The sequence below is a fragment of the Pristiophorus japonicus genome, unplaced genomic scaffold (genome assembly GCF_044704955.1).
Source record: "Pristiophorus japonicus isolate sPriJap1 unplaced genomic scaffold, sPriJap1.hap1 HAP1_SCAFFOLD_411, whole genome shotgun sequence".
Lineage (NCBI taxonomy): Eukaryota > Metazoa > Chordata > Chondrichthyes > Pristiophoridae > Pristiophorus > Pristiophorus japonicus.
The window spans coordinates 475,351-489,778 of record NW_027253992.1 but is presented as its reverse complement, the minus strand read 5'-3'; the positions used below and the strand labels follow the sequence as shown (position 1 = coordinate 489,778).

Sequence of the window (14,428 nt, the reverse complement as noted above, 5' to 3'; positions counted from 1 at the left end):
TCGCTCCTGGGTCCCGACCTCACCTCGCTCCAGGGTCTTGACCTCACCTCGCTCCTGGGTCCCGACTTCGCCCCACTCCTGGGTCCCGACCTCACCTCGCTCCAGGGTCCCGACCTCACCTCGCTCCAGGGTCTTGACCTCACCTCGCTCCTGGGTCCCGACCTCACCTCCCTCCTGGGTCCCGACTTCGCCCCGCTCCTGGGTCCTGACCTCACCCCGCTCCTGGGTCCCGACCTCACCTCGCTCCTGGGTCCCGACCTCACCTCGCTCCTGGGTCTTGACCTCACCCCACTCCTGGGTCCCGACCTCACCTCGCTCCTGGGTCCCGACCTCACCTCGCTCCTGGGTCCCGACCTCACCTCGCTCCTGGGTCTTGACCTCACCCCACTCCTGGGTCCCGACCTCGCCTCGCTCCTGGGTCTTGACCTCACCCCGCTCCTGGGTCCCGACCTCGCCTCGCTCCTGGGTCTTGACCTCACCCCACTCCTGGGTCCCGACCTCGCCTCGCTCCTGGGTCTTGACCTCACCTCACTCCTGGGTCCTGACCTCACCCCACTCCTGGGTCCCGACCTCACCTCGCTCCTGGGTCCTGACCTCACCTCGCTCCTGGGTCCCGACCTCACCTCGCTCCTGGGTCCTGACCTCACCTCGCTCCTGGGTCCCGACCTCACCTCGCTCCAGGGTCTTGACCTCACCCCACTCCTGGGTCCCGACCTCACCTCGCTCCTGGGTCTTGACCTCACCTCACTCCTGGGTCCTGACCTCACCCCACTCCTGGGTCCCGACCTCACCCCACTCCTGGGTCCCGACCTCACCTCGCTCCTGGGTCCCGACCTCACCTCGCTCCTGGGTCTTGACCTCACCTCGCTCCTGGGTCCCGAACTCACCCCGCTCCTGGGTCCCGACCTCACCTCGCTCCTGGGTCCCGACCTCACCTCGCTCCTGGGTCCCGACCTCACCCCACTCCTGGGTCCCGACCTCACCTCGCTCCTGGGTCCCGACTTCGCCCCACTCCTGGGTCCCGACCTCACCCCACTCCTGGGTCCCGACCTCACCTCGCTCCTGGGTCCTGACCTCACCTCGCTCCTGGGTCCCGACCTCACCTCGCTCCTGGGTCCCGACCTCACCCCACTCCTGGGTCCCGACCTCACCTCGCTCCTGGGTCCCGACTTCGCCCCGCTCCTGGGTCCCGACCTCACCCCACTCCTGGGTCCCGACCTCACCTCGCTCCTGGGTCCCGACCTCACCTCGCTCCTGGGTCCCGACCTCACCTCGCTCCTGGGTCCCGACCTCACCTCGCTCCTGGGTCCCGACTTCGCCCCGCTCCTGGGTCCCGACCTCACCTCGCTCCAGGGTCCCGACCTCACCCCGCTCCTGGGTCCCGACCTCACCTCGCTCCTGGGTCCCGACCTCACCTCGCTCCTGGGTCCCGACCTCACCTCGCTCCTGGGTCCCGACCTCACCTCGCTCCTGGGTCCCGACCTCACCTCGCTCCTGGGTCCCGACCTCACCTCGCTCCTGGGTCTTGACCTCACCCCTCTCCTGGGTCCCGACCTCACCTCGCTCCTGGGTCCCGACCTCACCTCGCTCCAGGGTCTTGACCTCACCTCGCTCCTGGGTCCCGACTTCGCCCCACTCCTGGGTCCCGACCTCACCTCGCTCCAGGGTCCCGACCTCACCTCGCTCCAGGGTCTTGACCTCACCTCGCTCCTGGGTCCCGACCTCACCTCGCTCCTGGGTCCCGACTTCGCCCCGCTCCTGGGTCCCGACCTCACCTCACTCCTGGGTCCCGACCTCACCTCGCTCCTGGGTCCCGACCTCACCTCGCTCCTGGGTCTTGACCTCACCCCACTCCTGGGTCCCGACCTCACCTCGCTCCTGGGTCCCGACCTCACCTCGCTCCTGGGTCCCGACCTCACCTCGCTCCTGGGTCTTGACCTCACCCCACTCCTGGGTCCCGACCTCGCCTCGCTCCTGGGTCCTGACCTCACCCCGCTCCTGGGTCCCGACCTCGCCTCGCTCCTGGGTCTTGACCTCACCCCACTCCTGGGTCCCGACCTCGCCTCGCTCCTGGGTCTTGACCTCACCTCACTCCTGGGTCCTGACCTCACCCCACTCCTGGGTCCCGACCTCACCTCGCTCCTGGGTCCCGACCTCACCTCGCTCCTGTGTCCCGACCTCACCTCGCTCCAGGGTCTTGACCTCACCCCACTCCTGGGTCCCGACCTCACCTCGCTCCTGGGTCCTGACCTCACCCCGCTCCTGGGTCCCGACCTCGCCTCGCTCCTGGGTCTTGACCTCGCCTCGCTCCTGGGTCCCGACCTCGCCTCGCTCCTGGGTCCTGACCTCACCCCGCTCCTGGGTCCCGACCTCACCTCGCTCCTGGGTCCCGACCTCACCTCACTCCTGGGTCCCGACTTCGCCCCACTCCTGGGTCCTGACCTCACCCCGCTCCTGGGTCCCGACCTCACCTCACTACTGGGTCCTGACCTCACCCCACTCCTGGGTCCCGACCTCGCCTCGCTCCTGGGTCTTGACCTCACCTCACTCCTGGGTCCTGACCTCACCCCACTCCTGGGTCCCGACCTCACCCCACTCCTGGGTCCCGACCTCACCTCGCTCCTGGGTCCCGACCTCACCTCGCTCCTGGGTCTTGACCTCACCTCGCTCCTGGGTCCCGAACTCACCCCGCTCCTGGGTCCCGACCTCACCTCGCTCCTGGGTCCCGACCTCACCTCGCTCCTGGGTCCCGACCTCACCCCACTCCTGGGTCCCGACCTCACCTCGCTCCTGGGTCCCGACTTCGCCCCACTCCTGGGTCCCGACCTCACCCCACTCCTGGGTCCCGACCTCACCTCGCTCCTGGGTCCCGACCTCACCTCGCTCCTGGGTCCCGACCTCACCTCGCTCCTGGGTCCCGACCTCACCTCGCTCCTGGGTCCCGACTTCGCCCCACTCCTGGGTCCCGACCTCACCCCACTCCTGGGTCCCGACCTCACCTCGCTCCTGGGTCCCGACCTCACCTCGCTCCTGGGTCCCGACCTCACCTCACTCCTGGGTCCCGACCTCACCTCGCTCCTGGGTCCCGACCTCACCTCGCTCCTGGGTCCCGACCTCACCTCGCTCCTGGGTCCCGACCTCACCTCGCTCCAGGGTCTTGACCTCACCTCGCTCCTGGGTCCCGACCTCACCTCGCTCCTGGGTCCCGACCTCACCTCACTCCAGGGTCTTGACCTCACCTCGCTCCTGGGTCCCGACCTCACCTCACTCCTGGGTCCCGACCTCACCCCACTCCTGGGTCCCGACCTCACCTCGCTCCTGGGTCTCGACTTCGCCCCTCTCCTGGGTCCCGACCTCACCCCACTCCTGGGTCCCGACCTCACCTCGCTCCTGGGTCTCGACTTCGCCCCACTCCTGGGTCCCGACCTCACCCCACTCCAGGGTCTTGACCTCACCTCGCTCCTGGGTCCCGACCTCGCCTCGCTCCTGGGTCCCGACCTCACCTCGCTCCTGGGTCTTGACTTCGCCTCGCTCCTGGGTCTTGACTTCGCTCCATTCCCAGGTCCCGACCTCACTCCCGGATCCCGACCTCGCTCCGTTCCTGGGTCCCGACTGTTATGTCTTTTGTTAGGACATCACAAACACACAGGCTGTAAGATGGCTGATCACTTCAGGGAGCGGTTACGTGACCTGTTCCCTCTTTATTGTTGTAGACAGCAATGGCTGCAGTGCCACAGTAGTCCACTGGATGGAGCTATATATATTATACATCTCCCTCCTTAATGAAGAAGTAATTATAACAAACAATCATCATACATAACTTGTATGGTTTTACATAACAAAAGATATGGACTTATTTTGCCATATTTACAAATCAAGCTTAACCACTTGTTTTCTGTTTCAAAGAGGATACCTTCGCTCTCGAACAGAACCTTCCAAACATGGTGTCAAACTTAGACTCATTCTAGGCTGATCCTGAGGAAAGTTTTCCTCCAAGGGATGCCCTTGACTTACAGTTGAACTCTCTACAACTTCAGACTGTTTGTCTGCCTGACTCGGACTGAGACTTAAATTCTGACTTTCTCTCGGACTTGTTTCCAGTACATTTGATGTAGGATATGCTACTGGTACTTTACTTATATCAAAACTATCTGATGAGTCAGAAATAATTGAATTATTCCCACCTTCAACTCCTTCCACATCTGTGGGTAAAGTGAACAAACCTAACCTGTCCATTATCAAACATCTTGATCAAATATGTGCGAGGACCACATATCTTCACCACTCTTCCTGGTAACCACTTTATCCATTTATGGTGATGGTTCTTCACTCTCACCTTCTGATATAATTTCACACTTTTCTCTTTTACTCTACCTCTATCATGATTCTCTTTCTGTCTTAATTGTTTCTCTTTTACGGACTGTGCCAAGTTTGGTTTTAACAACGAGAATCTGGTTCGTGGCTGTCATTTGAGAAACAACTCTGCTGATGTTCTACCAGTAGTTGTGTGAGAAGTATTATGATATGTAATTAGAAAGTTAGCCAATTTGTGGTCCAATGACAACTATCGTTTCTGTGGATTTGGAGTCAACATTTGTTTGATGAAGGCACGTTTTACAATTTGTACAGTGCACTCTGCTGCACCATTTGAAGCAGGTGGAACCTTGGTATGTTTCACACCATCTTTGCTCTGAACTGTGCAAATTCTTCTGAACAAAATTGTGGTCCATTATCAGAAACAATTTCTTCTGGGAGGCCAAATGAAGAAAATTACCTTCGTAAAATCTCTAATGTTTTACTTGTTGTTATTTTCTGCATTGGAAACACCTCGACCCACTTCGAATGGCTATCAATCACAATGAACAATTGTTGTCCTTCTAGCTCAGCAAAATCAATATGTAGCCTTTGCCACACCCTGGGAGGCCATTTCCATGGCTGATGGTAATTGCTTGCTTACCGATTGACATGTCGTACAGTGACTGATGATGTACTCTATATCTTTATCTAGACCTGGCCACCGTAAGTAACTGCGTACAAAACTCTTGGTCAAGCACATTCCCAGATGCTGGTCATGGAGGTCTCCTAATAATTTGGACCTGAATTTATTTGATATAACCAAATAACCCCACATAATACAATCTTTATTGACTGATAATTCATTCCTACAGATGAAGAATGGTAAATATCTTTGTCTAGTACCTGGTTTGGCCAGCCATTTGCAATATAATAATCATCATCATCATAGGCGCTCCCTTGTATCGAGGATGACTTGCTTCCACGCCAAAAAAGGATGAGTTCACAGGTGTTTCAATGAAGGACCTAATATTCCGAATCCCGAACTACATCCTGAAGGGTGGAAGATACCTGTGCGTGGAATTTTTTTTAACGTGTGGTGACCGTTGCACACCAGCCACACGGGCTTGACAGAGCTAGGTCTTGGTCCAGTGACAAGGATTAACCAAGATGACTGGAGACCAGCTCTGCTGCACAGACCTAATGCGCATATATCGCAGTGTGGGCTGGCTCGTGCTGCCCCATGGTCCTTGCCTCATCTGACCCCGAACCCACGCCTCTCCCAGGTCCCGGGTCCCAATCACATCCCTCTACAATCTCTCACCGCTCCTTCGCCCCGACTTCACCACTCCTGCTGTACCTGCCCACGCTCCAATCGAAAGACGTTTAGAATGTCCATATACACAATATAATCATACAACTTTGTCATAACTGGGTCACGTTTGGTTGCTCTACCAATCTCTTCAGCTGTGACTGGCAGTTCATCAACTTATGAAAAATAGAACACTTCTTCCCTATTGGGTGTAACTTGTGATGGGGCTGTCAATCTAGACATTGCATCAGCATTACTGTGATCAGCTGATCATCTGTATTCAATATCATATGTTATGCTGACAAAATCAAAGCCCATCTCTGCATTCGGACTGCAGCTAATGTTGGAACTGGGGACTTTGGATGGAGTATTGCTGTCAGGGGCTTATGGTCCGTAACGATGGTAAACTTATGACCATACAAGTATTTGTGGAACTTCTTGACCCCAAAAATTAATGCCAAAGCTTCTCTTTCAATTTGCGCATAATTACTCTCACTGGCACTTGAGAGTGCGTGAAGCAAAATCAATTGGTCTCTCCTCCCCACTACGTAATATATGAGAGATCACTGCCCCAACTCCATGTTTAGATACGGCAGATCTCCTGAGATACCTCAGTGAACTAACATGGTGCTCTCTACCAATTTGCTTTTACACTCCTTGAATGCTGTATCGCATTCTTCTGACCACTTCCAATGGACCTGTTTTTTCAATAATTCATTCAGTGGATGTAGCACTGTAGTCAAATTTGGTAGGAACTTCCCATAATAGTTCAAAACCCAAAAATGATCGAAGTTCCGTGACATTCTTGGGAGTGGGTGCATTTCTGATTGCATCCAGCTTTCCCTTGGTTGGATGTAAACCATCTTTGTCTTCTTTGTGCCCTAAGTACTCCACTGAGTTTTGAAATAACTCACACTTGCGAGCAGTCACTCGTACTCTGTGCTTCTCTAGCTGTTTGAGGACTTCATTCAATATGTTGTTATGAATTTGCCGGTTTGGTGCTGAAATTAGTATGTCATCTCAATAACATACTACCCCTTCAATACCTTGCAAAATCTGGTGCGTTACCCCTTGGATTATGGCAGGGGTGGAAGACACTCGAAACGGTAGCCTATTACATTGATATAGGCCTAGATGAGTGTTTATAGTCAAGCATGACTTGGACTCCTCATCTAGTTCAAGTTGTAAGTAGGCATTCGTAAGATGCAACTTTGAGAACATCTGACCACCTGTGTGAGCTGTGAGGAGGATGCTAAGAGGCTGCAGAGTGACTTGGACAAGTTAGGTGAGTGGGAAAATGCATGGCAGATGCAGTATAATGTGGATAAATGTGAGGTTATCCACTTTGGTGGCAAAAACACGATGGCAGAACATTATCTGAATGGCGGCAGATTGGGAAAAGGGGAAGTACAATGAGACCTGGGTGTCATGGTACATCAGTCATTGAAAGTTGGCATGCAGGTACAACAGGCAGTGAAGAAGGCAAATGGTATGTTGGCCTTCAAAGCTAGGGGATTTGAGTATAGGAGCAGGGAGATCTTACTGCAGTTGTACAGGGCCTTGGTGAGGCCTCACCTGGAATATTGTGTTCAGTTTGGTCTCCTGATCTGAGGAAGGACGTTCTTGCTATTGAGGGAGTGCAGCGAAGGTTCACCAGACTGATTCCAGGGATGGCTGGGCTGACATATGAGGAGAGACTGGATCTACTGGGCCTGTATTTACTGGAGTTTAGAAGGATGAGAGGGGATCTCATAGAAACATATAAAATTCTGACAGGACTGGCCAGGTTAGATGCAGGAAGAATGTTCCCGATGTTGGGGAAGTCCAGAACCAGGGGACAAAATCTAAGGATAAGTGGTAAGCCATTTAGGATTGAGATGAGGAGAAACTTCTTCACTCAGAGAGTTGTTAACCTGTGGAATTCCCTGCCGCAGAGTGTTGATGTCAGTTCGTTGGATATATTTAAGAGGGAGTTAAATATGGCCCTTACGGCTAAAGGGATCAAGGGGTATGGAGAGAAAGCAGGAAAGGAGTACTAAGGTGAATGATCAGCCATGATCATACTGAATGGTGGTGCAGGCTCGAAGGGCCGAATGGCCTACTCCTGCACCTATTTTCTATGTTTCTATGTTTCTGTCAGTGTTGTGAACAATTCTTCTACATTTGGCAATGTATTGGAGAGATTACCCTCTAGAACCTGGTTTACGGTTACTTTATAATCACCACACAACCTTACCTTACCTTACAATCGGATTTAGGTACAACAACAATGGGTGTAGCCCAATTACATAGAGATAATGTTCTCAGTCTCTAGTCTTTTGAGTTCTTGTTCAACTTTGTTGAGTGCATATGGTACAAGACGTGGCTTACAGTAAACTGGCCTAGTGTCGTTCTGTACCCTGACACTCACCTTGAATCCTAGGATCGAACTGCCTGTTTCGCAGAAAACCTTTGGATAATTCTTGATGACCTCATCCTTTGATGCAAATCTCGTTTCAACACAAAAAATCTCACTCCAATCCAGCTTCAGTGATCCCAACCAATTTCCTCCTAGTAAGGCAGACTTGTCTCCTGCCACTACTAAGAGAGGCAAGCTCTGAAATTGATCCTTGCATTTCACCGGTACGGTGATGCGACCTACCACAAGAATATTCTCTCCCGAGTAGCCTCGCGGCTCTCGAGTTTCTCCAGTAAGAAATCACGCAATCTGTCGAGGTATAGCGATTCCCGTCCTATGCTCGCGGATGCACCAGTGTCGATTTTCATGGGTATCTTGGTTCCTACAACATCTTCGTGGATGATACTTTTCGAATCGCTGTTTGATACTCATGATGTGTAGCTCTAAAACCTCCTCGTCCTGTTCTTTTTCTTCCATGCTATGTAGTCTCTGGGGATTTCTACTCATAGCTTTGAAAGTTGGTTTACCCTTCAGTCGGCATGCCTTCGTAAGATGCCCAGTTTTCCTGCAGAAGAAACACTCTGCCTTCACATTAAGGACAACTTTGAGTAATGTGTTGTCCCAGGCACCAATAGCATGACTTCAATGCTCTCTTACTTTGGTCAGTTGCTGAGACCTTGGGGCCCAACTGCCATTTACTTTTAACTTGCAGGCGATTCACCGCGGTTGTCTGACGACTGGAAATGGTACGAAATTCTCGGGAATATTGGTCGGCCATGTCCATTGACAAGCTAAATCAAAAGTCAAGTTAGGAGTTGTCAATAACTTTCTTCTGATCGCATCATTTTTCATCCCACAAACAAATGCAATGCTCGGTCCTGAAAGTTTCCGAAATTACAGTGAATAGATAGCTTTTTTAATGCTACAATGTACTCACTGATACTTCCGTCAGTTAACCGATGTTGTATTCCGAAATGATAACTTTCAGCAATTTCCAGGGCCTCAGGACTGTAGTGCTGTTAGAATCTGCTTAAGTGATGTGTCCTTTGGCTTGACAGGCACAAGCAAATTTTTCAGGGTTTCATACACCTCGGGTCCTGCTTCAGTTAAGAAAATTGCCCGTTGTCTTTCCAACACCGCCTGGTTATGGTTTTCATCATCGAGGACTTCGATGATACTATTTGTGGTGAAAAACATTTCTAGCCGCTCCACATATGCTCCGAAGCTTTCACGGTCGTGTTGAAACTCCCGCAAGCGCCCTATTATTTCCATAGATGCGGCCAGCTGGACTCTGGTAGTTCAGCCAAGTGTGCTTGTAATTTACCTTGGATGTTTAGCTGTTAATCAAAATAGAGAAGCTCTCAAAGGCTCTCTGTCAGATGGCTGAATCATCCACCAACAAAAATTCCAGCTAGGTTATCCGATTATCCCATCCTCATCGCCAATGTTATATGTTCGGTATGACCTCACAAACGCACAGGCTTAAGATGGTTGATCACTTCAGGAACCAGTCATGTGACTTGTTCCCTCTTTATTGTAAATGGCAATGGCTGCAATGCCACAGTAGTCCATGGATGGAGCTATATATATTCCTGCGACCTCGCTCCGCTCCTGGGTCCCAACCTTCCATACTCGCTCGGCTCCACTCTGCTCCTGGGTCCCAACCTTCCATACTCGCTCGGCTCCACTCTGCTCCTGGGTCCCGACCTCACTGCAAATTACACAGCCAATCAGCTATCTGGTTTCCGATGACGTCATACCTTGATTTTGGCCCCCTCTTTGGTCGTCTCGCACTGCTCCCCGCGGTGCCCGGTGGGGGGGGCTCCCTGCGGTGCCCGCGTCCTTGGGGGGGGGAACTGGAAACTCCCTGCAATGCCCGGGGAGGGGTGCTCCCTGCGGTGCGCAGGTCCTGGGGCCGGGGGGGGGGGGCCTCCCTGGGGGGGGGGCTCCTTTTAATCCGCAGCTGCCAGTGGTCGCCCAGGTCGGGTCAGCGTTGCATGGCCCAAATGGTGCAATACTCTGATTATCCGGTTGTCAGTTCATACTAAGGGTCTAAAGTGCATGGTGTAGATCTGAGATTAGCAGAGGTTCTCCTCTAAGGACTACAATCTTATGATCTTTTGCAGGTGACTCAGGCGAATGCAGAATATGAAGAGTTGTGTATCTTTGTCCCCACGCGGAAGAACTCACCAACTCCTCATTCATATCCCTCAGCTGGGAACTCCTGTCCAACCACTTCACACTCTGCTTCTAATAATTCGACTTCTGCTCTACCAAAACAAGTGGCCATTTGCCCTCCAATACCATTGAAAGGACAATGGAGCAGTGTGTCTCCTCCTACCCTGCCACGTCGAGGAGTAACCAACTTGAAACCAGTCCCAAAGCCTAAAGCAATGACTGATGAACCTCCCTTGTTGTCAGGTCGAGTGCTTGTGAAAAGACTGTACCCATCACTTAGAATGGAGGCGATAGCAATATCGATGCAGCAGCAACCCACTACAGGAGTAAGTATTGTTTGAAATGTATTCTAGCACTTCTGGTACCATTCTGGATTGGAGCTTGAGCAGTCACTTCAGATGTGTGGAGCAGTTATTTCCCCTGGGACTTGGGGCGGTGTGAGGGGTCCTGCCCACAGACCTCAACAGCTTCCTGTTGGACAACAGCTGCCAGGTGTCCTGTGGGCCTGAAGATTGACATGTAGATTCCATACAATACCACTTTACCTTCCGGCCGGACCACAGCTTGCTTCCGAGCCCCTCGGGCCTTCGTATCTGAGGACGGACCCAGTGCAAGTCCCCACTGTAAGAGTTACAGACAGCCTGAGACTCGAGGGCCAGTAATGCCCCCTCCAATGAATACGTTCAGTGAGCTGTGGGGGGCGTTACTTGCAGGTCTTGTGTCTTGGGAGGAAGCCCCAGGAATTCTGGGACAGAGGAAAGGGAGTGGGAAAAAGGTTCACATCTTTGTTCCTGAACTTGATCCCAGGCAATGGGGGTTCACTGGGAGCAAAGAAGATTTGCCTAAATAGTTACACAGGCTGTTTTGGTCAATAAAAAAACCTTGCAAAGTGCTACACCAGTTTTTCTTGATCGGTTGCCGACACAGGCGAGTCATTGAGGAGTATTAATCATCGGAGCACTCAAAATATCCGAGGGGCTGTTTCCCATCTCACCAAATCCAATATTATTCATACCCCATCAAATCGGATTCCAACCCCAGCAATCTATAAATTAACCCACATTCCTTCCAGGCTAAGTCGGCAAAAATATCCAAACATGACCTCAATTAAATGTAATTCATCCCTTCAAATCACATCCCATCCCATGAAACACATCGAACTGAAAGTATACAACAAACCCAACCATGAGCCTGTAAACCCTATACGGCAAACTCTACTCTAATCCCTCACCCTAAACCACAGCATGACAAACCCACCCTAACCTCGGCCACTCAAACAAATGGCACTCCAAAGTAAAGCTGACGCAATAAACCCCACCCTGAACTGTCTCAGCAACACAACCCAACCACAGCACCCGAATAAACAAACCCAAACTCACACCTTTAACTCTAGGTCATCATCAATAACTAAATAGACACAGGTGTCACTCGCTCCTCCCGAGTCACAAGGTCATGAGTTCAAGAGACTTGAGCACAAAATCCTAGGCTGCTCCAGTGCAGTACTGAGGGAGTGCCGCACTGTCAGAGGAACAGTACTGAGGGAACGCCGCACTGTCGGAGGGGGAGTACTGAGGGAGCGCCGCACTGTTGAAGGGGTAGTACTGAGGGAGTGCCGCACTGTCAGAGGAACAGTACTGAGGGAACGCTGCACTGTTGGAGGGGCAGTACTGAGGGAGCACCGCACTGTCGGAGGGGCAGTACTGAGGGAGCGGCGCACTGTTGGAGGGACAGTACTGAGGGAGCGCCGCACTGTCGGAGGGGCAGTACTGAGGGAGCCCCGCACTGTCGGAGGAACAGTACTGAGGGAACGCTGCACTGTTGGAGGGGCAGTACTGAGGGAGCACCGCACTGTCGGAGGGGCAGTACTGAGGGAGCGGCGCACTGTTGGAGGGACAGTACTGAGGGAGCGCCGCACTGTTGGAGGGGCAGTACTGAGGGAGCCCCGCACTGTCGGAGGGGCAGTACAGAGGGAACGCTGCACTGTTGGAGGGGCAGTACTGAGAGAGTGCCGCACTGTCGGAAGGGGAGTACTGAGGGAGCGCCGCACTGTTGGAGGGGCAGTACTGAGGGAGCGCTGCACTGTCGGAGGGGCGATACTGAGGGAGCGCCGCACTGTTGGAGGGGCAGTACTGAGGGAGCACCGCACTGTCGGAGGGGCAGTACTGAGGGAGCGGCGCACTGTTGGAGGGACAGTACTGAGGGAGTGCCGCACTGTTGGAGGGGCAGTACTGAGGGAGCCCCGCACTGTCGGAGGGGCAGTACAGAGGGAACGCTGCACTGTTGGAGGGGCAGTACTGAGAGAGTGCCGCACTGTCGGAGGGGCAGTACTGAGGGAGCCCCGCACTGTCGGAGGAACAGTACTGAGGGAACGCTGCACTGTTGGAGGGGCAGTACTGAGGGAGCACCGCACTGTCGGAGGGGCAGTACTGAGGGAGCAGCGCACTGTTGGAGGGACAGTACTGAGGGAGCGCCGCACTGTCGGAGGGGCAGTACTGAGGGAGCCCCGCACTGTCGGAGGGGCAGTACAGAGGGAACGCTGCACTGTCGGAGGGGCAGTACAGAGGGAACGCTGCACTGTCGGATGAGACGTTAAACCGAGGCCCCGTCTGCTCTCTCAGGTGGATGTCAAAGATCCCATGGCACTATTTTGAAGAAGAGCAGGGGAGTTATCCTCCGTGGCCTGGCCAATATTTATCCCTCAACTAGCATCAGTAAAATAGATTATCTGGTCATTATGTCTTTGTGGGAGCTTGCTTTGTGCACATTGGCTGCCGCATTTCCTACTACACTTCAGAAATACTTCATTGGCTTTGAAGCACTTTGGGACGTGCTGTGGTTGTGAAAGGCGCTATAGAATCGCAAGGCCTGAGAGCCAAAGTGAAACCCGGTGCCCAAACAACAGAATCAAAGTCTGAAAGTGTGAGGATTTGGCCACGTGCAATGTATCGATGCAGGTCGTGCCGACATAACCTCATAGATTGCCAACTGAGCTGCTTTCTCATTGGCTATCGGCCTGAGCTGCACTGGAAGAAATCTTTGTTCAGTAAATGTCGGAGTAAATAACTTGCCCATATTTTCATTGCAGGCGATTGTTTCTGGTCCCCACAGTGTGCTCCTTCCAAGATACCAGCCCAGCAGTGCAGGATCAGCAATCCGGGATCCACACAACAGTGTTTCTCATTCAAAATCTGAGCTGAAGCAGAAAGCAAATCCAGTTGGTAATGTCTACAGCAGACACCCCGAACCCGCACCTGCCCAGGGGCAGGCCGCAGAGCACACGACAGATACAAACAGCTTGGCTCGGAAATGTACAGGGGGTGCCTGTCCCCAGCTCTCCCCAGTTCCTCCCAGGGTGGCCCACAGCCAGGCTGTATCGCACCACCCCGCTCTGCACCCCAAGCCTGTATCTGGGTATCAGCCTCTGACTGACTGCGCTGAGGGAGAGCCAAGGGAACACGAGAGTGGCAGAGTCGATCTCCCTACCGAGTATTTGACCCCCCCTCCGTATGCTCCTGGGTACCAGCCCAGCCAGAGATAATGTGTGTCTGCTTTTATCGTTATTTAACTGCGTCTGTCCCCAAAACAAAGAATGGATTCGTGCAGCAAGCCATCTCTCCCCCAAACACAGCACCACACCTGGTCGCTATGCCTCTTTAAGAGGAGCTGATGGCACAGGTCTACCCCTCTGGCTGGTGAAATTTAAGCAGGCTTCAATTCAATGACACAATGATTATCATTTCATGACTGTGGGATAGGGTGTGATGAAGTGGAAGGGCTGGGGGTGAGTTGGAGTGGGTGAATGTCCTGCTGGTTGGGGTTTGAATCTCAAACGGACATGTGTCCAACCTAAACCAAATGCTGGGCTTTCAGTTCCAAACATGGTGATAAATCTAACAACTCAATCTTCTCATTTAAAAATAAAGTTATTATTTTGCCTCCACCGAACTCAGGCTCCTGATTTACTGAGAACAATTGTTACCCGTGTCGCTGCCTTCGTTACAAAAGAAAATCAAACCTTTTCAAAAGCAAAAATACTTGTTCTTTAAGCTCTGACAATAGTCTTTGTTGTAGATTAAGTCTCCCCTCTTAAACTGGGCAGTTTGAATGTAAGACCATAAGAAACAGGAGCAGGAGTCGGCCATTCGGCCCTTCGAGCCTGCTCCGCCATTTAATAAGATCATGGCTGATCATCGACCTCAACTCCACTTTCCCGCCCGATCCCCATATCCCTCGATTCCCCGAGAGTC

At 53.0% G+C, this 14,428-nt stretch overlaps 1 protein-coding gene across 2 annotated transcripts in view; it reads left to right on the top strand.

Annotated features, from left to right (window-relative positions):
* LOC139250690 (hematopoietic SH2 domain-containing protein homolog) overlaps positions 1-14,126 on the top strand; it is a 63,871-nt gene extending 49,745 nt beyond the window's left edge. For both annotated transcript variants that reach the window (XM_070873066.1, XM_070873067.1), the window contains exons 5-6: positions 10,130-10,507; positions 13,267-14,126. In XM_070873066.1, coding sequence (XP_070729167.1) covers positions 10,130-10,507; positions 13,267-13,719 — 831 coding nt within the window. In that variant the 3' untranslated portion in view covers positions 13,720-14,126. The remainder of the gene's footprint in view (positions 1-10,129; positions 10,508-13,266) is intronic.
* The last annotated feature ends 302 nt before the right edge of the window (positions 14,127-14,428 follow it).